At 38.3% G+C, this 27,841-nt stretch overlaps 1 protein-coding gene across 4 annotated transcripts; it reads right to left on the bottom strand.

The window, feature by feature from the left end:
* Window positions 1–900: 900 nt before the first annotated feature.
* On the bottom strand, window positions 901–26,682 carry LOC131222866 (conserved oligomeric Golgi complex subunit 6). 4 transcript variants are annotated; one of them, XM_058218093.1, is made up of 12 exons: window positions 26,422–26,682; window positions 17,978–18,266; window positions 17,846–17,898; window positions 15,191–15,338; window positions 13,453–13,560; window positions 6,957–7,024; window positions 5,353–5,476; window positions 5,082–5,228; window positions 4,735–4,998; window positions 4,363–4,647; window positions 3,852–4,004; window positions 901–1,621 (listed from the first exon to the last, which is right to left on the bottom strand). In XM_058218093.1, exons 2-12 carry the CDS (start codon window positions 18,191–18,193, stop codon window positions 1,106–1,108), a joined length of 2,082 nt encoding a protein of 693 aa, XP_058074076.1. In that variant the 5' UTR covers window positions 18,194–18,266; window positions 26,422–26,682; the 3' UTR covers window positions 901–1,105. The 4 variants fall into 4 exon arrangements, with proteins under 4 accessions (XP_058074076.1, XP_058074075.1, XP_058074074.1 ...); XM_058218092.1 differs by having other exon boundaries at window positions 17,978–18,245; XM_058218091.1 differs by having other exon boundaries at window positions 17,978–18,230.
* Window positions 26,683–27,841: the final 1,159 nt, after the last annotated feature.

The following is a 27,841-nucleotide window of genomic DNA, read 5'->3' as shown; positions in this document are numbered from 1 at the left end:
AAGGTTATTGTTATTATTATTATTATTAATTTTATTTTAACCCAACAATTTTCAAATAAAGGACGGTTAACAGCCTAATACTAAACTCAGGTGTGCCACTGCCACCCCATATGTAACAACAGCGAGCACTCAGGAGAGGGTGCCTTATATAGAGACCAAATTGTCTGGGGCACAGCATCCTGTTTATATGCCATCCAATCAAGTCATTGGATGCGCCTTATCAGGATGAAGGGACGAGAGCATTCCGTTAGGTGGGTCACACTGAAATTGGGCGGCTGTAGGCATAAGTTTACTCTGCTCCCTGTGGTGTAGCACACTTGAGCTTTGGATCAGCCTGATTTTTGGGATGTACAATGAGCATGGTCTGCATTCCACACACATCATGGTGGGCCCCACAAGCTCTGCTATACAGGAACTCAAGTTCTCGAAACATGTGATCATTCTTCCCCTTTGAGCTAGGATTATAAAGGAGCTCAATAAAGCATAAACACAGTTAGCCGGTTCACCTAGGGTTGGCAATGGGCCACGCCTGGGCATGGCAAAATCAATAGTTTTTGAATAGGCCAGGCCCAACCAGTCCAAAATCTGCGTCTGGACCCACCTGTTGCCAGCCATAGGTTCACCCAAAAACACGATGCTGGAAAACATCTATTTCCTAGGCCAGCTATTGGTGGCTACAAATGGATGATTGACGTGACAAGGTTGGTGGTCCTGCAGTTGGGTAGTCACTTTTTTTTTTTACAGTGCGATCCATGTTTTGTGGTGGTAATGGATCATGTACACTGTCCTAATGCTCCGTGCCTATGGGCATACTGCGCCGCATTATCAACAACTCTCTGTATAGCACATCAACAGTCATCATTGATGCCAGTGTGACCTACTAAGATAAGATGACGATGGTAAGAGAAGGAACGGATGACAGCATTTTTTATCAAATACAAAACCAGTAGTGATGCATGAATCTGATACTCAATAGTTGTAAAACAAGAATCCAAGTGCTTTAATCAAGTGCCAAAGCACTACGATCTCTCTTGATTATTATGATTGCTAGCAAAAATATGAGCAGAAATGGTATTCCATTCGCAGCAGATAGAAAGTAACGGTTTCAAATCCCTAAGATGGTCCGTATCTGATCCGGAGGATGCCTTACCAAGGACCTGGGGTCAGGGTAACGATTTTTGGGATCAATGATCGCTTTGTAGACGAGTTCATATGCTTCTGCCAGTGACCTTGCCAGACAGATCAAGGTCTTAGAGCACAGCCGAGGGTCCTGCATCTGCTCGAATTCTGGGAGGGAACCTTCACTCCCAGACACGAGCCCAAAGAAAGTTCTTAAACACTCCGAAAGCAAGGGCGGTGACATGTCCTCTACCTCTGACAAAGGACCAATGTCATCAGCCTGCTCCTTGTTCATTGACTTGTGAATGTACGGCATCTTGCTTGACAAACCACATCTTCTTAGAATGGAATCCACTTCTTTTTCCACAAGAATGTTGACATGCATCTCGATCATAGATCCAAGGTTACTCACGTATTTGGCAGCAACATCATGCCCTAACAAGGGCTGCTGAATGGCCGATAAGCAGTTGATGAGGAATATCTTGGAGGGAGCTTCAGTATTCTGCATCCACCAAAAAATGAGGGGGGAAAAAGGCATCAGAAGAAAATTAACCAGGTGCCATGCCATCACCATTCAAGGATTTTGTGTAAAAGATTAGCAAATGTCAGAAACTAAAAACTAGGTATACATGTATGTGCACATGCATGCATGCATGGCATATGAGTATGCATGGGTGTGTGTAAATGCGTGCACATATGCATGCAAAGAAGTCCGATAAATTTCTAACGAACAACAGACTTGACCAAGTTGACATGCGGCTACTTCATGCTTGGCCATTTCCTTCAGTAGCTTAAACCTGTTTCACCTGATTTAACACATGAGAATCCTTTGAGAAATCATTTCACATGATGTGTATATGCACCCTTCATCTAGCCTGGAAAAAAGGGTTAGGCAAAAAACCACGCCGTTTTGAAACTCAGGTGGGCACTTGTGAAAATCAAGGGTGGGCATTCCTCCCACTTTGCTATGGCCCACTTGATTTTTGGATCAGGCTGATTTCTGAGCCCTAGAGGTTTCATGAGGTCACTCACCTAGTGGACGGTTTGGATTTTGTGCACATATCATGTAAGGATGGGTTCTCAAAGGGTTCTCACAAGTTCTCATGAGAACCAGTTCCTAGGAGAATATTTCCCATATTCAAAGTTCACTGTTTATACTGGAGCTGGGACAAATCAGGCTCCGGTCGGCAGTCTCTTGCAAAAGTTTAGTCAAACCAATGAAAAACTTGGACAATTTTCATGGATGTGACCAAGCCAGTCACAGAAAATACAAGGTTGCTATGGGTTTTGAACATTCTTTTTTCCTTTTTTTCCTTTTTCTTTAATACTGATAATGGTTATCCTCCCATCAGATCCTGGGATGTTGGAGGTGGCGGGAAGTTGGGAAAGAAGAGATGGAGGCTATGCTTGCTTGCTGCCTTTTGGGCTTTATGGCTAGAGAGGAATAATAGGTGTTTTAATGATGTGAACAGATCAGTGAACGTGGTCCTGAGTAGTCTCTCAGTTTGTCAGGGATTGGGCTCGGGGATAATGGCTTGTGGGGTGGGGCTGGTTTTGTGGCTCTTGTATTTTCAATTTTCCTTCTCTTTTCTCGGGTCGCGAAGCTTAGGTTGTCTGTCTTTTGTTGTGTTTTTCTGTTTTCCTTTCTTGTCTTTGTTTGCTGTTTTCTCTTTGGCTTCCGCCTTTTTCAATAATTCTATCACCTTTCAAAAGAAAAGAAAAGAAAAGAAAAAAAAAACTGATAATGGTTATCCTCCCACAACCAAAGTAGTAAATCAACATATGAGGTACCATATCATTCACCTCCAATATGGCCTCATATCACCCATGTATCATGCTATTTCGGGCCAATACAGGCCAATACAGCCATATCATTCATGGGCGATACCAGTATATATTGGGTGATATGCATCGGTTTTGGACAATACATTAAACCTTTGCCCACAACAGGCATCCCTCTCTTAGAATGCAGCCATTAATTACTTCAAAATGAGTTCCAATACCAATACGAGAAAGATCACTTGGCAATGGATAGAGTGTAAGCATAACAAAGAACATCTAGTTCCACAAAATGACATAACCTTCAAGGTGACTCAACACACAGGGAAGGTTTCTCATTGGCATTTCCAGGTTTTCAAAAGTTTCTTACATCCTACATATGAGATTTCTGGTGCCCTTTAGGAAAGGGTTATGACACCCGGGTATGTCAAAATGGGTAATTTACATGTCTTCAAAACGGGTATTATGGTCCAATTGTAGATGACCAATAACCCAAGTATCACGCAAGTCTTTACTAGGAAGAGGAGAAGTTAATAATGAGGAATTATACAATACGTTCTCCTACCCAAAAGGGGTCTTTTATTTCATACATTTAATTTATAAAATATTTAATTTAAATCAAGTGAAATATATTTCCAAATCTGCACATCCTATTTTTGGGGTTAGGCATATCTGACACTCCATACAGCTATCAAATTTTTACACCTGCATCTTTGTCCTTACAACATTGCATATAACTATTCTCAAACAAAAGTCATCAACTAACTGCAAAGATTTCCCTCTGGTACCCCAAAGGATCAGCGTCAGAAAACAAATTCAAGAACTCGTATAACTACCTAACAGCAGTAGCATAAAGATAATCATGAGAATAGATCCAAATATTGTAAAGATAACATATAGACATTTTCAGAAGAGTGGGCAATAAATAGATGGAGTAACTTCTGTTAGCTAACCTGAGTGGAAGAGCTAGAATTATTGCTGGTCAAAATTGCATCAACAGATGAAGAATCTCTACTGAGTTGGCTCGGGTCAGTACTCATTCTACTTCTTCTCGATGAGTGAATTACTCCTTTAGCCCTGTGCGCCTCTGCTGCTCGTTCACACATCTGCCATGTTGCACAGCAAAATTTATTTCTATAGGACCATCGATCCAAGAATTTATTTCTGTAGGGACTGTAAAGGAAGCCACACAGCAATTCTAAATCTAAATAGTGTTTCCTGACGGTGCACTAGAGATAAGAGGTTTTACTATAGATATGAGTAAGGTAATGAAGCAATGGTTTGATAAAGAGGAAATGAGAGAATATCTTGAGAAAAGCCGTGAATCCTTTATTTTGCATGCTTATTTGGGGGTGAGACATCCCCAAAGATGGCAAAAGAAAGAAAATAAAAGAAAGAACCAGCATTTGAAACAAAACACCAAAAGAAAGAAATAAAAAGAAAATTATATGAGCATATGGATACCTGAACAATAGGATCTAGTAAAGCAGTAATCACGGGATCAAAGTTGGGCTTCTTTCCTGAAGCGGGAACCATCATGCTGTCATAGTTATCAATTATCTCAAGCAGCACAGTGATCCCTTCTCTAACTGCTGGTGGTGGGGATAGATCAACTGCAACCAGGGGAGGGTACCTTAAAAGTTTGTCTCCCCGAGCCTTGAGGATGTCAAAGAAAGTCTGCTGAGCAGCATCCTTGAGTAACCAAATTGTATTACAGAGAGCTGTTTCTCTTCCCAGCAAGTCTGCAATCTGAGAAAGATCAAACACTTGCATGTTGGAATGATGAAATCTGAACTAATGAGATACATACATGAGAGGGCATCAATCATCACTCACAGTGTAGCTGTAGAACTCCAATGTATTACTGAGTTTATATGAAACTATAAGACTAGGTTGAGACTGCAGGACTTGCTCAACTCTCACTTTAAACGGCCGGCATACCCCTTCAAATATTCTATCCAGAACAAATGTCATGTCAGATTCAGTTTTTATTGGATCACTTTCTGTGTTCTTGGAAAAGCGGCGGGCAGTTGGTCCAGTATTTATCACTGCATCTGGATCGAGTAATACAAGTACAAGTTCTCTTTCAGATGCCAAGGCCTTCCAAAAGAGCATAACAGTGACACGTCAATACCACCATAAAATTAATAATGAATTCCGAGCAAGAAGGCAAGCATTCGGACCTGATGCAGCCACCCCAACATATCGCCTACATAACGTAAAGGGTCATGAGCATGCACTTCAATGGGTCTAGGCATCCCGCCAGGTCCTCCACGAGTAAGAGCACTTATAAACCGTCTAAACAATGCATTGTGCCTCATATTCGCCACCTGAAAGATGAGAAATTTGATGAGCAATAATTAACTATCATAACATCATAAAGATCATTCAGTAATGCCTATGGAAGTACAAATTTATTTGTTGGCCACATGTTTACTTCACAAATAAATTTACCTCTTCCGCGCAGTACTTGAAAAGAACAGGCCTTTCTTTCAGGCAGCGAACAGCTGTCTTCAAAAGCTCACTAACTTCAGGATTATCAGTATCACCCAGTCTCCTACACTCCGCTTGAACCCACCTGGAACAAGGAAATCGTCCATGTCTTATCTCTCTTTCCATGCATAACAAAAAAAAGTATGCTGAAACTATCTCTGCGGTTAGAATAAACGTGGATGCCTATAAAATGACACCTAGTCCTACACAAATAAAGTTGATTAGAAAGTAAAATGGTGGAATTTAGTGACCAGTTCCAAACATAAACTGCTTAGAAAAGGAAGAAGAAGAAGAAGAAGAAGAAGACCTTGGGCACTCCCCAGCACAATAAGAAACACCAAAATATTTAGAAGTTACCCGGTTATGTCTTCAGAACTCCAAACTATTTGAGTACAAAGTTACCCAATGATGTCTTCTTCTTGCTCTCTGCTTCTATTCTTTTAAGCACCATGTTCACTTGTCAAAGAATAACACTTGTTGTGATTTTTGCTTCTTATTCCTTTGTTGGGATTTCCTGGATACTAAGGGTGCAATTGATGTTCCTTCTATGATTTCACGCGAGCTAGGATTTCTTGAATCATAAGTAACACAGATTTTGTTGGGGAAAAAAAAAACAGCGAGAAAAGGAACGATAATAAAACCAGCGGAAACCACATGCCAGTACAAAGAAAAATACTACATCTTTAGCTAGGAAATCTTCAATGTGGTCAGCTTTCATAAGGGTGTCATGAAAAGATGTCTAATCTCAATGACTCATCACAAATCTCATCTGCTATTAAAAAAAGTTCCACAGTTCCAAGTCTTTTGACAAGCCCAATTGATAGCATTTTATGCGTCTCTATCCATGATTAAAGGCATGAGAAGGGATTCCTAATACATTTCAAACCCACCCTAAAGAAAGCAGGTCTCCCCTTTGTTAGTGTTGTGAACTAGCCAGCCCCATAGAAACCAATTTGAACCAAAAATTCATATGTTAAGGGATGACGGGATGAGGTAGTGGTTGAGGATTAAATTTGTTGCTTGATTGCTCCATCATACCACAACCGATGCTAACTTTTAAGCAAAACTTCCTCCAACATGCATGCAGATATAGCAAGATAACGTAAATGTCAAAGGAGCACAAGCACATATCCATTCAATGACGGTTCCAGTGGTTGAAGGAATTAGTGTTTGCATTCTTGGAAAGAAACTATCAAAAGCTCAGAAATGTGCCCTGAAGAGTGGGTTGACATTACAAACTTACAGAAAACCACTACGACCAATTTTTAGCATATGTGTAATGTTAGGTTCCCTGTAATCAGACATGTCTATGTATAATGAAATCTAGTTTAAGGAAAGAAAAGTGGATGACAAGATATATATACATATATATATATATATATATATATATATATATATATATATATATATATATATATATATATATATATATAATTCCCTCTTGATATGTGAAATATTGTAAATGCTTGTTTACATTCTTTTGATCAGAAGTCCATTGCCCCTCCCTCTTGATAAGTGGAGAGGTGTAAATACTTGTGTTAGGTTCTTCTGATCAGAAGTTTCACCTGCATAGGCGCTCATATGCTCCTTCTTGGTATACAGCCATCATATCCATCAGCTCCAGACCTGCACGCTGTGAAGAATCTCAGAGTAAGTTCCAGAAAAACTTGCAATTGATCTGGTTGTTCTTGATGTGTTATTCAAGCTGCAAGTTTCAAAGAGAAGATACAGCACCAAGCCTGTCCCAACAGACTCTGCACATAAAATAATTATAATAACAAAAAACAAGGTTTAAAGGCACAATATTCATGACCTAATAAGTCATGGTAGGACCAAGTAGACTTGCTGAATTAGATACTACTTGGTCAAGTCAAGTTAGTTACCGAAATGTTCAACTGTTCAAATACATAGAAACACACTTCAAGTTAAAAGTTCAAATTATATAACTCGTTGATTTCTATGAATTTCCCATCACCAAATTACAATTGAAATTGCCAAAAACCAATTATAATTTATAGAAGGACACGTTCCAATACACAACCTCCGTACCAAGTTCAAACTCTTAAGAACAAAGGAAAAGGTCACGCACATATCCATACAGACATGCATACAATCAGTGAGATGTGACTCACTAGCATACGTTCAGTACAAAATTTGGGCAATATGATAAGAACTATGATACAGACAACAAAGTGGAAAGGTCAACGCATATCACAGATCAAATATGAAATGATGATCTATGCCTGTGGCAGCTGTGCCCCAGGTCCAGTGACAGTGTCACAGCTGCTCATCACAATGCCACTATTGCTGGAGTCAAAATCTTCGAGTGCCTCATTCTTCTCTCTCAAATATTTGTCTATAAATTCTTCATGGGTTTTCTTGATTCGTGTAAGCAGAGAAGATCTACCATACCACTGAGATACATACATTTCTGGTTGGACCCATGGTCTGTGGATAGGCCTCTATGCTCTACCTTTCCTAACGTACTCGGAATTGTGGTCAAGGAAGATGCTTGTCTCCCATTATGCTTCTAAGGCCGGTGATTGTGTGTTTGGACCCGTTGGTTTCGTTGGAATTTCACTGATGATGAGACAGCCAATTTTCTTTACCTTGCGAACCTACTACAAGACCAAGGTGAACTGATCGAAACAAATGGTGTGGAAGCCTACAAGTTCGGGCGGTTTTTTGTCAAGTTGTTTTATGCAGCTATTGCTTTTCCTCCTCATTCATGAGTTTTGGACCCCATTCACCATGTTTGGAGTTCTGGGGTTCCCCTCGTATTTTGGTATTCACTTGAGTATGACAATGATAGTTATTGATGGATGCATCTCATGCCTTTGAGATGCTAAGACCGTGGATCATCTATTCATGCATTGTTCCTTTGCTGAGGAGATATGGTGGAGGTTCTTATCCCTAATTGAAGAAGATGTGTTATGCCAAGATCAATGAGGGAGTTACTGGGGAAAGGAAGGAGAGTAAAAGAAGATCATTATGGTGGCTTCCTCTCCTAGTGTCTAGTTGGTTGACTTTGCTTAAACACAATAGCAGAGTTTTCAAGGATAAGTTGCATTCAACAGGGGTGGCCTTCCAAAAAGCTAAACGGCTTGTAATTGAATGGGCTAGGGTCTCCAAGGATTTGCTGATGGTCCTTTGGAGTAATTGGAGGACTTCAGGGAAATTCTTCTCCATCGTATCAAAAGTGGATGATGCCTAATCATTCTCCTTGTAATTACCTTTTTCCTTTTCGTTTAATAATTCCTTTTTCTTTTTTTTTTCTATCACTCAAAAAAGAAAATCCAAACTCCAAGTGCAATAAAAATGAAAAAGACCCTGATTTCTTAACTTTTCTTTTTCATCTTTTTGGCATTTTCTTGATGCAGGATGAAGGTTGTCTAAGATAAAGTGATAAATGAGATCAATTTCCAGGTTACTACAATTAAATCAAGCATTAAAAAACATGTACTCTACCACAAATCAGAAAATTCACATTTAACTAGCTAGGTTCTAACCAAAGTTATCATCTACCATGCATAATCAATATAAAACTATGAAAGATTGGTCCCTAAGAGATGTGAGAATCCCGTTCTAGCATAGTATAGTCCCAACACTCAACTAGATTGATGATTTCAAGTCTTGGATACAATTTAGGGCTAAGAGTTCAAAATAGGAAACCTAGGGGTACGGTTTAGGGGAAGATTAGGTTAGGGTTTCAAAGAGGGATGGAATAGGGCGTTAGGGTTAGGGTTGTATGGGAGAAATAAAGCAAAAACAAAGGGGAAGTGGCTGTCGGCCGTGTGTGCATGTGTACGCACGTGCATACGGCCACGGGAAAGGGTGCACGACTTAGGGTTTTGGATGGGTTGGGTGTTTGGAGGATTAAGGAGAAGAAAGAGTGAAGAAATAGAAAAAAGAGATGGCGTTTAGAGTTTGAATAGGAAGCGCATGAAAACAAAGAGAGAGAGAGAGAGAGAGAGAGAGAGAGAGATTGCGTGAAGAAGAAGTATAGGTGGGCATCGAGTTGAGTCGGAACGGATTAGGTCCAACTCGACTCAATCCGGTTTTTGCAAGTACCTGACCCGAACTCGATCCGATTCAGGACCGAGTCCAGCAGGGCTAACTCGATCTGAACCGATTAGTTGTTGGCCTGACCCAAACCAAGTCGGATCGAGTTGAGTCTGTCCGGTTGATTCGGACTGGGCTGAGTCAACCCAAGCTGGAGACTCTGGTGCTATGAAGGAAACATGAAGGAAATCGGGAGAGAAAAAGGGAGAGAAAGGAGGAGAGAAGGAAGGAGAGGGAAAGAGGGAGAGAAAGAAGGAGGGAAGAGAGGAAGTCGGCTCGGGCTGCAGTGCGGCATAGGTTCATCTGGTGACGCCGGCTCGGGTAGGGTTAGGGTTCAGGTAGAAGAATGGTAAATGTTTTTTTTTTTTTTTTTTAAAAAAAGTAAAATCTGACTTTATATTGCTCGATTCCGGTCCGGATTGGATCGAGTTGCTACATGACCCGAACTCGACTCGGTTCCGCGTCGGATTCGAGTGGGTCTACTCGATCCGACCCGATCCTGGCTTTTGGGTCAGATCGGATCAGATCCAACCGGTTCGGTAGAGTCAGATCCGACAAGTCGGGTTGGATCCTGCCCACCTCTAGGAAGAAGAGGAATTGATAAATGAGGATCACCCTCGAGGCTTCACACCTCATCTCTGATCCCTGGAGAGTATATATCTTCACTTGCAAATCTCATACAATGAGGAGAAAATAGAACAAAAGAGTTTATTTTTTTCTTCAATATTCTTGGGCTAGGCTGTGGACGTCTCCCTTCTCTAATTTATAGTCTTAAAAAGTAAAATTTACAATAATGCCCTTAGTACTAAAAAATAATGAATCTAAATCATCAAATCCCCATTAAAACCATCAATCACGTCCAACATAAAGTAAAAATAAAAAATGCCTACGACTAGGGATCCATGTGGTCCAAAAGCTGAGTGGACCAGCGGTCCGACGACTCGCAGATGATGATCTGATGGTCAAATGGGCCAACAGTCGCAATCCAATGGTCGAATGCTCCGACAATAGCAACCCATATGCATCTTCCTAGTATGGGGTCTTTCAGATGCACAACCTAAGTATACGGGGTCTTCACTCTTCAAAGTGGCCCGTTGAGCCCCATATAGATGTCATCCATCCATTACGAAACTGGGGTTGCTGTCTAGCCCATCTCCTTTGGTAGACCCTATATGATAGTCTGATGTCCTCATTATTTCTTGTGGCACCTATTGCTATCTCCTTGAAGCACAAGCATTGTCATGCAACCAAAACATGGTTGTAGCACCAAATGAAACACCCAAGCAGCTATGTTTAATCTCATATTGGGAAGTCCTTTGCTCCAGACAAAACTATAACTAATGCAAACCAAAAAGAAGACTTGCTATGGGATCAATTTTGACGCCCAAATGAGATAATGCAAACCAAATGTTAGATCTACATATGGGATCAAATTTGATGTTCAAATGACATGATCCAATGGCTGGTGTAGAAATAGGGGCTCAAAAAAAGGTGTAGAAAGAAGAATTATCAGGAAAATACAGATAAAAAGGAGCAAATGGATAACCATAGTTTCAGGCTACAAAACCAAGAACACAGATCTTATTATTTCTTAAAACAAAGTAAAATATGAATGCCTTACAAGATCCGTCTTTTGGGTTTATATAGTTACCTCAAGAATCCCATCTCCAATCCAGATTGATTTCCATCCTTGCATCTAGCTGTAACTTCCCAGAAGACACCCAAGCCATCCCCCAAAACAGCCTTCTTTTCTAGGATTTAATAGATTGAGTTCACCTGCCCTAAACCCCTTTAGTAGCAGCATACAAACAGCCACACTTTAAAAATAAAATAAAAATTTAACATTTCATGGGAATTCATTTAATCCCCTTTTATTCCTAAACTAAATCCAACTTAACATGTGGCAAAACTAACTCCTAGCTAAAGTAACTGAGCTAAAGATAATTAACTCCTGGTTAATTTAATTCTTCCACGTATTTCTCTTATGTCTTCTATGGAGGATTCATTGACATCCAGAACTTTTTAGACATTGGCTGCATTACAACCCTTTTTCATATTCCATAGGAATGAACAAGGATTCTTCTTCTCAACATGGATTATGTTTTGATCTTGTGTCCAGTCTTCCAAAAAGAATACAGCAATGGTCCTAAGGAAATGATCACACACTACAGATGTTTGAAGCATAGTTGCACAAGACGTGAAGTGAGGCGACAACAGATTTAGGTGCAAGAGCAGGGGAATGTCCAAGTATAAACAGCTAGAAAGCGGGAGTCAAGAGTACAAGATCAAAGTGCAATAGAAGTAAGAGCAGCACCTGTTTAGGTCTGTGCAACTAACCTTCTGAATAGAATTCCCTGAAGGAATATATAAAAAGGTAACCATGAGCTGGATATTCTTCACGCTCTGGAAAATAACCCAGATTTTACCATTTTGTTGTTGGTTTCTTGGAATTTTCACAACTATACTCATTGATTACCATCTTAGTGATCGTCCCATGTACCGTATATCTAGTTGTAAATATGTCAACTTGTAAATACATAGTGCTTTAGGATTTTGGAAGATGGAGATGATGGGATCTGGGGTGGGGTTTGGGAGACGGATTTTGAAATCTAGGGTTTAGAGAAGATGAGAAGAGAAGAAAACAGATGGGTTTTGCTTAGAAACAAGGGTTTTTGGGAGATATAAAAAGAAAAGAAGAGATTAGAAATCTAGGATTTTAGACAAGATAGGAAAATAAGAACCGCTAGGTGGCTATGATCAGCTCGCAATCACAACTGCTAATACTTATGAGAAAAATCAATGCAGATTTATTTATTTATTTATTTTTAATGACTACATTCATTGGTTTAGATCTTATGGAACAAGCTGAACATTGCACCTTGTGTGCATCAAGCATTACAGACAATAGTTCTCAAGAACAAATGATCATCATTATCATCTAAGCGGCTACATGAATCATGTTCGGCCATTCCACTCTATCAAGGGTCAGACCTTCAGTTAGACCATAGGTCATCAGGTCTTTTCTTACTACCTGTATCCACATCCTTTTGGTCCTTTTTTTTTTTTTTTTATTTAAAAGATAACATGGGCTTGAACCCATGACCTCAATGTTGAAACTCATGTTCTTTTGGTCCTTCCCCTTTCCCTCTTAGAACCTTCAACTTGTACCAACTCACTCCTAACCGGCATGGTTCTTCATCCCCGTTGCGCATGACTAAACCATTTAAGTCTACTTTCCCTCATTTCATTACCTATTGGTGCTACTCATAAGTTCCTTCAAATGCATTCATTTCTAATTCTATACTTCCTCGTCTTACCACTCATCCACTCAGCATCCTCATTTCAGCTATACTCATCCTATGAACATGTTGTTCTTTAACTGCCCAACATTCTTCCCATAAACCATGGCTGGTCTTATAGCATCCTATAAAATTTTCTTTTCAGTTTGCACAGTACATGATGATCACATAAAACTCTAGAGGCAGATCTCCAAAAACCATGGCAACATCCTTTTCAGTCTCACCACTCCCATGAATTATTGACTCAAGGTATCAAAAGTGGTTATTTTGGGAAACTTCTTGGTCAGCAATCTTAACTAATTCCTCGTTTTCACTCCTATTATTACTAAAATTCATTCCATATATTATGTTTTAGTCCAACTAATTAAATGCAATAGTTAAAAAATAAATGACTGCATAAGTTGGATAGCATCACACCGTAAAATAATTATTAGCATGATAGCTTGTGCAATGCATAGTATCAAACCATGGATGTATTGAGCATCACATTCACTCCCAATAGGTTTGAGGAATCGCTCCCAAATTAAAAGAATCCCTTTATATACATAAAAGCTTCATATTTTCATTCAACTCTTTGTACATGAGTCTCTACTACATGTAATCATACAATGAAGATGGAATAGAAAGTGCATACATTAATGAAGGTATAGCATCTGCTGCAGTGTTGTAGACAGTGAGGACAGATTTTAGAGAGAGATACCTGGTGATGTGTCCTAAGCAATATCTTGCAATTGGCATGAATCTCTTGAACGTGTGAAAGTGCGTTAAAAAAATTCTCATTCAGCTCTTCTTCCCTCAATGCATTTATCTGCACAAAACAGGCAAGAGTATAGAGACAATGCAAGTAAGTACCAAAACTAATGAGGCAAATAAAGAGAAAAAGGAAGATAAAATTGATTGCAGTATACACTATGGCATAGACAATTTTTTCAGGATAGGTATTGACGCATGTATTGCAGTTGCACCCTTGGGATACAAAAAGATATCAGGCATCGCATGGGAAACATCACATGTATCGGTAATGTATTGTTATTTTTGGAAAACATTGGGAACAATTGGGAAATTGGTAGAATTTTCAATGGAACTTCAGGGGATGTTTAAAAAGACATTAATACACACTTAGAAGTTTGAATTCAAAAGATCACAAAAAACAAGTGCACATGATAAGGTCCTAAACTATGCACCGTCTGACAGAAGTGATGCGACTATATTCAAAATCAGTTTATATAATTTAAATCATAGAAGACATGTATGAAAACACAACCAATGCATTCAAAAGTCAAATCTGTCCTACAATGTATAGTGCATTTATTTAAAAATTTATATTTTAAAATTATTTCCTATAATTTTTTAAAATATAAATTTATTTTTGAAAATAAATAAATGGGTGTGGCTGATGTTAAGATCAACATACACTCATAATATACAAATATAAGGCTAAATAACATCTGGTCAATGTAAAAAAGAAATTATTATTTATTAATAATATATTTTTTTCAAAAATTCCCAAAAAAAAATAATCTATCAATCTGTAGATCAGCCTCAAAGCACTCTCAAATCATTTTCATACTCTAAGTGCTAGTTAAATGGGTGAAATCAGGAAATTTTTGGATTTTCCCAAATTCGCCCATTTTACTCGAGTTTGAAAATAGAAGGTCAAAATCCATGATTGAGCATATAAACATGCAAAATCATGGATTACTAACATTGTTCCACAAATTCCGAGCAATTTAAACAAGAGAAAACAATTTAATTAACAAAAATTCACAATTGGATTTCTAGTACCACACGCTCTCAAATCTCGATTTCTGCACCCAAACCCCCTTTTCTCTCCAAAAATTGAAGATGAATGGTCGAAATTCCCTTAGCAATGTAATCCCAATAAAAAATCCCATAGTAAATCGGTTTTTTTTTTTTTTTTTAAAATGGTTTTTTGGTGAATTTCCCAAATTTTCAGAAGGGGACTGATGTAAGTGTGATATCATCGATACATGCGATATGTATCAATGGTATCAGGAAACTTATCACAGCGATATTTCAGAATATCGCAATGTGCTGATATATTATCAATACATTGCGATAATATATCCGATAGTGGGAAGTTTTCCAATTACAGCCCAGTTTCGTATCAGCGCTGCGCAATATCAATAGCATTGGCTGATTCGATACTGCAATCACTGGGTATAGACATGGCTTAAATATAGCTGTTGGAGCATGTTGACGGCTCCAAAAAAATGACTTGGTATCAGGTCAAAAGATATACACAAACACTGTGATTTTGTTCAATTCAGTGCATTATTAGTGATTTAAAAAAAAATAAAAAATGTATATTATCCTTGGCCAAAAGAAAAGGCCATTACGTATGGGGTGATACATATCACATCAGAGGATATTGCTAAACCCTGGATATAGAATATTTACATATGTATTATGTTTACCTCCTCATTAGAAAGTTGATAATCACGGAGGAAGCATGATACAATCTCTTGTCGTTGTGTGGTGACCTCGAGTTCTTGTTTGAGCCTCTCTGTGGTACTGATGATATCTCCCGTAGTTGTATTACATCCGCTTAATGCCTTGGAAATCCTATGGATTTGCAAAAGTTTCGACATCATTTGTTTATGCAGTTAGAGACTTTGTATACATTTAAAGGGGTTCCTGCTTGCCAGTTAGCACAGCAAGAATTATCATCAAACTGAAAAGTAAACAGCATGGAAATGGGAATAGCTGGAAGTATAGCAATGTGCTTCAACAGTAAGCACACCTCACCCTACAATTGTTGGAAATCATTTAAAAGTAATTGCTTATAATCCCCTTGAATGCTTATATATACAAGGAGACATTGGACAGTTCCATTCCCTTCACAAAAATGTCCTAGGAAAAAAGTGCATATACAAACTAAATTAGCGTACGAGGTCTTGAAAGTCATACAGGTACACTAATCTCCAACCATAATGAGAGAAAATGTCCATGTACTAGAATGTTGTGCAAGTGATCTGCAGTTTCATTTAAAACTTCCTTGGAATGGATCAGCTTTTACCTCTTAATCACAAAATAAACTCTGAAACTGTTTTGCTTTGATATTTCAATTGGAGATGTCATTCATAACATTTTCATACAACTATATGAAACTTCAACGAAGACATGTTGATGTTTCGGCATGGACATGAGATGTTAGACAAGCTCACCAAGGCTTAATACTGAAGGCCTTATTATAATACAGGCAGTGGTGCATAAGAACATATGTTAATATATCATCATCGTCATCTAAGCCTTATCCCAACTAATTGGGCTCAGCTACACAAATCATGTACTGCCATTGTTAGGATTCATGAGAAAAAGTCCAAATTTTAACACTGGCTGCCAACCTGACGCAAGCCGCCTCCTTTATCCAAGCTTGGAACTGGCAATGAGAGTGCGAAACTCCCACAGGAGTGATTAAGCACACATGCGCTCGCTCATGCACACATATATAGATGTATAGCTGGCCCCAAATAGCTGGGACAATATAGATAAATAGAGTTATATTACGAACAGAAGAAAATGATTGTAGAAGTGAAGTGCATATGCAGCCATGGTAGGTAGAATTCAACCAATTTATCTCTTATGAGTCTCAGTCATATGATGAATATATGAACTGCCAAAAGCATGAAGAAATTCCATGAAGATGAAAAGTACTGAAGGCTGATCCACCAGTCAACAACCACGCACCTAATTCCAAAGCATCGAGTAAAAGGACCTAGGAATGCTTTAAAAGATCATATATTTATATACTTAAATGGTGGAATAACTGAGCAGTTAATACTCAACACCCGACCACTGGCCATTAATTGGGTCTGTCCACCACAACCCACTCCAAGATGCAGCAATGAAATACACCCAAAAAAGAAAAAAAGAAAGAAAAAGAAAAAGAAGAAGCACATGCTTGCATAAAACCTTTTCTAACTTTTTGTTTTTTTAGTTTTTATTTTATTTTATTTTAGTTTTTGGCATTCAGTATGGCTACCACAGGTACAAGATTAAATGGCAGGCTTCACAAAGAATTACGGCATTCCATGCTTGAAATGGAAACCTGATCAACTGTATTCTGGTCTATGTTATTCAGGTGTCTAAGCTGCGGCCCTCTAACAGACATGCCAGAAAGAAATGCATGCTTCCTTGATGCCATATTCTAGGGAATTTAAATTGCTGGATGAATAGTTGAAAGTATCAACAATTCAAAGTAAAAATTATGATGCTCATGACAACTGCCTCCTTAAACATGATGATGAACAAAATGCTCTTAGAGAATCTATAAATAACTAAAGATTTTCCCTTCTGTAATCTCTGCAACCAATCCAGATAACACTGAAGAATTTCTAAAAACCCTGACTGGACCACAACCTAGTTTGTAGCAGTTTGGTCCAAAGCAACCAGACCTGCTTTGGTCTGCTTTGGCCTGGAACTATACTTACAATTATAAAACTAGAAGGAATTGATAGGTAATCTGTTGTTAGCATAGTGGTTAGAGCAATTGATTTTCAACTAGAAGCCGTGGATTCGAGCTTAACAGTTGTTTACTTAATTCATTATCACAGCATCATCATCTAAGCCTTATACCAATTAATTGGGGTCGGCTGCATGAATCCTGTTCCGCCATTCCACTCTACGAAGGGCCAGACCTTCAGTTAGACCACAAGTCATGAAGAGTTTTCTTACTACCTCCATCCACGTCCTTTCGGGCCTTCCCCTTGGACTTTTAGAGCCTTCAATTTATACCAACTCACTCCTAACCAGGGTGGTTTTTTGTCTCCATTGCACATGACCAAACCATCTAAATTATTTGATGGTTTACTACTCATCTACTTAATTGATGAGGGTTTATAGTGACTCCCCTGATTTTGAGTGGCCAGTTCCAGTCTGACCTTCCACTTCAGTCCGGGTTTTAGAATACTGATGCTGAAGAACATGAATGAAAATCACGAAATGAATATTATTAAACATTAAGAAAATCTGTGTGCTATGAGGTTATTCTCACATGGCTAAATTTTGGTGATTTAATGTTGAAAGAGAGGGGGGAAAAAAAAGGGAAGGGAAGGGGATCTCAATCTTACATATCACAACATTCGACTAAGGCATTGACTTCTTCCTCCACTCTATCCAACGCCTAAGGAAAAACAGAAAATATATTAGCAAGAAATCAAATCATTATTTAATAATAATAAAATCAAAAGGTAAAAATGTACCTCTTGAGCAGCTTCGGAGGCGAGGAGGAATTCATGGTTGATGGATAGAGATCTCTTCTCAATGGTGGATCTGAGATTCCTACGTGCTTGATGGCTGTTATCCGTGTAGAAGGTGGACAGGGTATACAATGATGCGAGCACATCTGGTGTGTCCGTACGTGACTCCAGTACCTTCTTCAACTTCCGAGACAACCCTGGAGCAAGAGTCACTGCCATCCTCTCTTTCTTTGTAAGATCTGCTCTTCTCTTGCACCTTCAATTTTAAAGCCTAGGTCAGATCGCAGCCTGCCTATTAGAGAACATAGAAACAAATGACGCATTATGGGGTCCTCTCCTAAGGCCCACTATATGTTTATTTGACATCCAATCTGTTGATTAGGTCATGTAGACCCAGATGAAGGGAAAAATCAAATATCAGCTTGATCCAAAACTTTTATGGCCTCCAAAAAGTTTTTAATGGTCGACGTTCATTCAACATTGTTTCCTGTAATGTGGTCCACTTGAGATTGGAATACACCTCATTTTTGGTCTCATACCATAAAATGATCTAGAAAAATAGACAGACAACATGGATGAAACACATACATCATGGTTGGGCCCACAGAGCACTAACCACCAGCCATTGGCTGGTGGCAGGGGGAGTAACCAATCTGTTTCCATCCTGATGCGGATTGCCTAGTGACCGGCCCTTTGACCCGACATGACAGTTTGATTGGCCACGTGCAACTGTCAAAGATGGGGAAGCGAATTGGCTGGTGTACCACACACCACCGATTTGGCTGGTGTGTTGACGTCACCAAGTTCTGTGGGTCCCATCATGAGGTATGTGTTATATCCCAACGGCACCTCCATTTGGCGAGCTCGTCGGCTTGAGCCGAAAATTAAGACAGATCCAAAGATCAAGTGGACTACACTGCAAAAAGCAGTGGGGGATTGAACATCTACCATTGAAACCCCTTTGGGTTTCACAAAAGTTTTGGATAAATATGATATTTGTTTTTCCTCTTCATCCAGGTCTATGTGACCTTATGAACAAATTGAATGGAAAATAAATGATATGGTGGGCCCTACGAATATTTTAACGGTGAGAATCATTTTCCCCACTGTGATTTGTGGTGTGGTCCACTTAAGATTTAGATATGAATCAATTTTGGGATCATGCTCTAAAATGATCTCACAAAATGGATGAACGGTGTGGATATAATAAATACATCATTTTGGGGGCCATGTAACTTTGATCTCCTTTGAACCGTTTGTACAACTTGGAGCTCGAGGAGCGGCAACGCTCGTCTTCGCACGACACATACCCACACCAACCAAATCGGTGGTGCGTGATACACCAGCCAATCCACTTCCTAAAGATGGGGCCCACGCAAAGCATGTTTGAAAGGGACACAAATTGCTTGGTGACCCGACACTGCGGGATGTAATTGGGCCAATCCTCGTCCCAGAGATGGGTCCACGCAAAGCATGTTTGATGGTTGTTCGGTCGAATACGTACTCAATCAAGCCCAATCTCTAACAATAGCACATGGCTCAATCAAATCCCACCACATCAATCACCAAGGTCATCCTTGGTGACCTAACAAATGTATGGTTTACTAACGTGCAGGGATTCCATACATATGGAGCCTATCTTTCGGTGGTCGAAGAAGTAATTTATTTGATGAGCCTCATAAAGGATAGAAGATTATTGATAAATCTTGAAATTGGATGATTCCACCCTTCGATATGGTGGCCTACAAATAGATGGTTGAGTAAGAAAGTATAGTAAAGGTTCTCGTTATAGGAAAAATGCCCAATATCAAAGGATAAGGATCTAGTAACCTAATGGCTTGTTTAGTGGCTTGTATTTGGTATGAATTGGAATTCAAATCACAATTACTATGGAATCTATGTGAATTAGAATCACCAATTGTATTATTGATTGAAAGCTAAAAATTGTGTTTGGCAACCAATAATTAGAATGCATTAGAATTCTTTAGTATATTAACATCAACATATATTTAATTAAGTAAATCAACTTCAATAATCCAAATTAGTGTACATATGTGACATTTGACAGAATGATTGTAATAAGAACATTGAAATATATACTTAGGCCAAAAAAAAGAAAATTCCCAGCCTTAAGTGGGCCACAAACATAAGGATCCCAAACGACGCGACTCACTAACATTTTTTAACCGTGCATTGAATGGCCAACGTTTGGACAGTTTGGATCATTATATTGGTGTAATTTTAATTTTAGTAATGCAGTCAATAATTGGATTGTTTCAGGGTATCATCAGTGTGCCACGTGTACAATGAATTAGTAGCCTAATGACACATTTGTTTACTTGTGCGACTCTCTTACCTTTAAAAAGGGAGCCAGTCAACAAAGATATTTCACACCAAACCGAATGGATTCACAACAAAACAAAGGGATTTCAAAACACATCAAACAACAGTTTTTCATTTACCACCAATTACATGGTGCCAAACACACCGCAAAGGTGCGAATACCATCAATTAGCACCAAATACACGGTGCCAAATGACAGCTAAAGGTTTCATGGGAATCTCATTCTACATTTGACCAATCATATCAACAGTTTAGATCATCAAAAATTGGGTCCACATGTACAAAATCTTTCCTTTTAGTAAACATGTATTGGCTGATGAACAAGACCCCCTAATTCCTCAAACAAAAACCTGCCTCCTTAGAGTAGTAGTTTGACTATGCTAGAGGGCACCCTTGAACGTGGCCACACATGTTGATATATATGTGAGAAATCCTAGCTATGAAAAAGGTGGAACCCACAATATCGATGACTTGGCCTATGAATTAGGCTATGATTAGTAAAGCCGTACAAAATGTGGATGGTTGGAAATCATTAAACCATCCTTTGTTCTCGATCATGTATGCCCCACCCGGCATCAACTTGTAACTTGATGGTTTGCCAATGTCATCCGTAGATTGTAACCCACCTGCTGCTCAGCTCTGATTTCCTGCCCACCATGTGGCAATGGGTAGAGGTGTCTATGTGGGTTACTTACCAAGGCTGGCTTGACTACAACGATGGTTCACCACTGTTTTAAAATTGTGTGACTGATCGAGCATGCACATGGCAAAGAATGCAACAATCCGAACTGTCGAAATCATAGTGATATTGTGGATGGAGCATAGCCCAAAAATCATACTGATCCGAAGATCTTAACCATTTAATTTCTCCAACTAAATCTTAACCACTGACTCATGGTTCTGAATATTGGTACAGTGTCAAGTATTAGTGTTGGCCCATATCGAACAAAATTCTTTTCTAACAAAAAAAAAAAGGGAAAATTGAGATATCCAAAAATCTATCCATTTTTTGTGTTTTGACCATTTATTCCATGGTGTATCAGACCATTGTTTGAAAAGTATGGTGTATGTTAGGTTAACCTATTGTAAGATGTGAATTTGCGATTTTGAGTCTTTTGGGTATAAATTGTTGATATCTGTCATAAATTGATATCATATATTACTACTATTGGATTATTAAATTATTCAAATCATAACAATAAAACATATATTGAAAATGAATATATTCATCTGGTATTTCATCCATATGTTCATTTTCCTAATTTATTTTAAAAAAATACACCCGCTTGAGGTTTGGGCGAATGGCTAGCGCCATGGGTTTGCTCCCCATAGATGCGAGTTTGATTCCCTTCCCTACACTTTACCCAATGCACGTGGTTTGCAGGTGATTCTGTGCATCCGCAAGGATTAATCTTGCCTTAAAAAGGGGCGGGAACACCCTGTTGTCATTAAAAAATAAAAAATAAAAAAAAATTAAATACAAAAACTTGTGAAATGGTTGAAAATACATAAAAAGGACAAAATTACAACTCATGGATAGTAGTTTATGTCCAAACTAGTGTTTTAAATAGCTACATTATGTAGCATGTAGCTTACTCTATGTAGCGTAGCTTAGCATCAACGCTATGTAGCTCATGAAAAAAGCTTAAGTCACCTGTAGCCCGGACTACATGATAATTGCATGCACTACAAACTATGTAGACTATGCTACACGCTACACTACATGATAATTGCATGCGCTACAAACTATGTAGACTATGCTACACGCAACACTACATGATAATTGCATGCGCTACACGCTATATAGACAATGCTACACTACAACATTAAAATCAATTAATGTTTTTAATGATTTGTTACCTTCTTTTTTTTTTTTTCTATTTTCAGTACAAATTAGTTAATTTTTTCAACGCTTTTAGTAAAATGATATAAATAATAATATTAAATCAGTTTCATTGCTCTTTCTTTGCTTTTATATTTAATCATTGCCATTTCCTATTACTTTAGGTTGTTTGGTTGTACCCAATATCATGAAATTTTTGTTAAATTTCATTACTAATAAGAGTCTAATTTAGTGCATAATATCATGAAATTGGTGCGATCAAGCGCAACCTTGATTAAAAATCTAGAAGCATCTATGTAGCTTACGCCTCATGCTTTAGAGTGGTGAATGCTATGCAACACACTATTCGCTATTTAAAACACTAGTCCAAACAACGTAGATCTATATTCAAACAATAATAATTTTTCATTTCTCCAATCTAACTTTTGAAAAAAAATAAATTTATATTGAAATTGCCAAAAATATGTTACAAATAAAATTACAATTCAACTTATAAAATGTAAATTGATGTTCAAAGATCTTACATCTATGTTCAAAAAACATAAATCTATCATTCTGCCAAAGAAATTTTGGGAAAAAATAATAAAAACTACCTAAAACTGGCCAAAAAATACAAAAATAATATAAATCCAACATCAAATGGTAGATCTATTTCAAAATAAGCATAGATTTACCTAAATCTATCATTTGATTCATTTCCATAAAATTTAAAAAAAAAAAAAAAAAATCATAAAATGACCAAAAAAAAATTTGTTGAATTTTTTTTTTTAATCAATGCATGTGTGAAATCTATAGATCCATATTATTAAAATAAAATTAAAAAGAAAAAAAAAAAACTCTTTATGCATCATTAAAACAATTATTTGAAAAAGTTTTTTAAAAAAAAACCTGAAGATTTCAAAAAATTCCAATGTAAATCAAAAAAATTAAATAAAAAAAATAAAAAAAATCCTAAATCGAAAACAAATCATGCATGATTTGATCGATATGGGATTATCATGTTGATTCAACTTAATTCCAGTAAGGAAAAAAAAATAGTTTTTTGCCTTTTTTTTTTATTTTCCCTAAATCGGGACGGGCCTCCAATGATGAATGGTCAGCCTAGGCTTAAAATCTAGTCCTGGTGTACACAGGCCGAGCTGGGTCCAAGCCAATGATGAATGGTCGGCCTTCCTCTTTGGCCTAGTCCGATCAAGTGGGCTACCGTTGTATGGAAAGAATGGAAAATTTAAGGGCATATCTAGCAGTTCCCATCTAGCGTGCATGTGTTGTTAAAAGACAATCTTTGGATCGAAGGTCGTGTTGCAAGATCCAAACCATTTATGTGACAGGACTAGTTGTGGATAGAGGATACCCTGGAAAAAATAGGACTGGACTATATTTCAAACCTTTGATCATTGAACTATTTTCCTTAAAAGGCTAGCCTAGCCAACACTGGCACAGCCCTAGCACAGTCCGTGCCACCCCTACTGTTGATCAAAACCACATCATCTGCAAGTAGCATACACCAAGGGGCCTCATCTTGGAGACTAGCAATTAATTCATCTATAACAAGTGTACCAAAGTATGGGAGCATGGGTTTATTGTCAATCCCTAACAAAGACTGCCATTGTAGGATACTCATCCATTCTCCAAAAGTTGTGCTTAATCTTGTAGCAGCACCCTCGTAGACAACTTTAACGATGTCAAGGCGACTCACCCACCATACGATTTCCCTAGGTGCTTTAAATGATTGCAGTATTGATAGTATCGGCCGATACTATTGATATCGCATGTGAGCGATACAAAACTGTGCTCAAGTTCACTTTCTTCCCTGTATCATGTGATGCTTTACAAAATATTGCAATATATCGACATTATGATATTTAAAAAATATTACAATTAGGGGTTGTTTAACAATGTGGATTGAGGGGGTATTGGAGTGTATTTGGAATCCAGGGGTTATTTGGCAGCATGGATTGGGAGGTATTTGGAATCCAAGTGGATTTCAAATACTCAATTTTGCAATCTCTCCCTTTTCTTGAGATTCCCAATCCTCTCCTTTTTTTGCTCATTTTTAAAGGCAGGATAGACACACGTATAACACAAGTGTCGCTAGGCTACTAATCCATTGTATGCATGGCCCACTAATGATATCCTAAAACAATAAGATCATTAGTTGCATCAATAAAATTACATCCGTAGAATGATTTGAGCCGTCCAAACATTGACCATGTAAATCAACTGTTAAAAAATGTTGATTAGTTGCTTCGTTGTCATCCTGTGCTTGTGGCCCATCCAAGGCTTGGAATTTCATCATTTTTTGTCAAAGTATATATTTCAATGGGCTTATTACAATCATTGTGTCAAACATCACATATGTACATTAATTGGGGACATTAAAGTCGATTTAGTAATCTAATTCAAACTCCTGTAAATATACTATATAATTTCAATGCATTGCTATTTTGGATTCCAATGTAATTCCAAATACAAGCTGCCAAACACAACTGAAGGATTTGGAATCACCATGATTTAGAATCCAAGTATTTAAAATACAAGCTCCCAAATAGGCCCTTATAAACACATTTGTATTGTCAATACTATCATCAACCCCCTTTGCAAAAAAATTGGAAAATTTGTCGAAATTCCCTAAAAAAATTTATGATTTTTTTTTTTTTTCCTTTAGTTACCTTCATAAGGTGATTTCAATACTCATTTTAGATTGTTTGGAGAGAAAAGGGGATTGGGTGCAAAATCAAAATCAAAGAGAGTGTAGTACTAGAAATGAAAATGGTGATTTTTTCCTTCGAATTTGAAGAGTTTTATCTTCTCTAAATCACTTGGAAATAGTGGAACAAAGTTCATAATCTACGATTTTGCATGCTTGGCATGCTCAATCATGGATTTTGACCTTTGAACTTTTAATTTGGGGAAATTTGGGAAATTGAGACAATCTGAAATTTCACCCATTTAACTTCCAATTAGATTGTGAAAAAAAATTGCATTAGAATGCTCAGAGCTTGATCTTTCTCTTATATGATCTCTAAATTATATCTGAAGTGATTTTAAATATATTGTATCACTTCTGAGGTCCCTAGACAACAGAAAATTATTATGTGTACTTGTTTTTGTGATCTTTTGAGTTCTAATTGTGTAATAGTCTTTTTTAACACCTCTTGAAGTTTCATTGAAAAAATTGACAAAATTTCCAATGTTTCCCAAAAACAGCGATACATTATGCGATACATGCGATATTTCCCATGTGATACCAAATATGTTTTCATATCCCAAGAGTACGATGGATGCGTCAATACAGATACTAAAAATACTAGGTGCTTTTTCATATACTTCCACTAAATTTATAATAAAAAAATAAAAGAATGTTGATAATAACAAGGTTCCTCACGAAAATATTGTTGCATTGGATGTACATGTTGCATATTAGTGAAACATGAAAACTTATTTGATATTTACCCAGCATCTTAATCATAGTATCTGTAGGCTTTTCAATTTTGAAAGCCGGTCCCCACTTTTCAGAAGGGTACACATATGCATCCTGTGCAAAGATATTGACCATGAATCATATAATTTCTTACGGAACATTCCCAGGGTACCCAAAAGTTTCATCATCATCATCATCATCTAAACCATATCCCAACTAAATGGGGTCGGCTACATGCATCCTCTTCCACCATTCCACTCCTATTGAGGGCCATAACTTTAATTAGGACATGGGCCGTCATGTCTTTCTTACTACCTCCACCCACATCCTTTTGGGCCCTTTTATAACCTTCAACTAGCACCAACTCACGCTGAGATGTGCCACAGCTCAAAATCACCAGAATGTGTCACAAATTGGCGCCCTCGGGCTGAGATGTACCACAACTAAGCTATGTTACAATAATCACATTTCAGTGATAATCTTGACCTTTGATTTTGTGATCTGAACGTGGCGACTGAAAACAAATGTTTTCAATGTTGTAAATTAATCTACAAAGAGGGGTGGCTTGAATCATCCGTTAAGCTTAGGTTTCCTATGGGTGGACCATATGACCAGATCCAGAGGATGGACGCTTCTTATCAACTGACAATCTCAGCATGCGGTTCGAAATAAAGTGATGCACACGACGGGATCCTCATTCGAGAATGAGGCGAAACAAACTCATAAAGAATTGTTATTCCTTGTGGTATTAATATATGGACAGTGCGAATTCCAGTGTTGCATTCGATCGGATCTGTGAGAATTGCAGGGATGGATAGTAGAGTATTGAGAACAGACCTGATCGAGGGGCTGATCTGGTTCGTAATTCTCTGTCGATTCTCGGATGTGAGGAGATCTGGAGCTTCAGCAGAACGGAGTTTTGATCCCAGTCGATGCTTCTTGAGAGAGAGAGAGAGAGAGAGAGAGAGAGAGAGAAGATGATTGTATTTCGTAAGAAAGAGAAATGGAAATCGAGAGATTAGTTTAAAAAGTCTATTGCTGCATTTACCAAACGCACATGAGGTTCGAATCGAATCTCTCTCTTCATCCCTCTTCTAACATACGCCCGATGCGCCAGAGCTTATATAGGCTTGGTGGAATGCATACCGACTATCGGATTGTGTACCGAGTTACTCAGTACGCTTGCATCGTATTGAGTAAACTTTGTTGTGCCCACCGTTAATGTATATGGTTTATCCACACCGTCCATCCATTTTCACGTATCATTTTAGGGGTTGAGCCAAAAATTGAAGTATATCCAAGTTCAAATGGACCACGACACAGGAAACAATGGGAATAATGACTTCCACCGTTGAAAACTTCCTGGTGCTTACAATTATGTTTATTCACCATCCGACTTATATATAACATCACGGAGTCATGGATGAAGGGAAAACACAAATATCAGCGTGATTCAAAACGTCTGCAGCATAGTTCAATTATCATTGAGTTATGATCCACTTAAACGTTTGGTATGTTTTGCGAGCTCGTGCTCTAAAATGAGGTGAAAAAGCGGATGAAGCTGAAATAAAACACATACATTGTAGTGAGGCCCGCAGAATATCCACAGAATCCGTGTCTAAACTCAAAGCAGATCCAAAACTTAAGTGTACCATACGAAAGAGCGAAAGAGTGGGATAGAAAAGCCCACCGTTGAAACCTTCGTGAGGCCCACCGTGATATCCGTATGCCGTCTACTAGTTAATAAGGTGATTCAAGAAGAGCATAAATATAAGCTTGATCCAAAACTACAGTGGCCCCAGAAAGGTTTGAATGGTTGGCATTCAATCCCCACTGTTTTTTGTGGTGTGGCCTACTGAGTTTATGATGTCCGTGGTGTTTGCCCTGTGTCAGGCAAAATGAATGGATGGAGTATATATAACATAAACATCATGGAGGCCCCACCGAGCATGGGTTTACATTGAATTTAGTGATGGTCAAGTCCATCTGGTCCACCCATGTAGTCGCATGAGGGCCCATTTACTAAATGACAAAGATTTGCATCCGGGGCTTGACCAACCACCCATTGTCCTGTGGCCCCTGGCCCCGACAAGCCCACTTAAAATTCACCAAGCCCAAGCCCCGCTAAGCTGACCCATATAATTGTAATCGGGTTAGGCTTTACTGTCCAACCCTAGCAAGACCATACTCAAGCTTAAGAATGAAATATGGAGCTAAAGACTGCCCTCAGTGAATACACACATCTCGTCCATGCATG

This window comes from Magnolia sinica, chromosome 13, assembly GCF_029962835.1.
Source record: "Magnolia sinica isolate HGM2019 chromosome 13, MsV1, whole genome shotgun sequence".
NCBI classification, from domain to species: Eukaryota; Viridiplantae; Streptophyta; class Magnoliopsida; order Magnoliales; family Magnoliaceae; genus Magnolia; species Magnolia sinica.
This window is presented reverse-complemented; position numbering and strand designations above follow the sequence as displayed.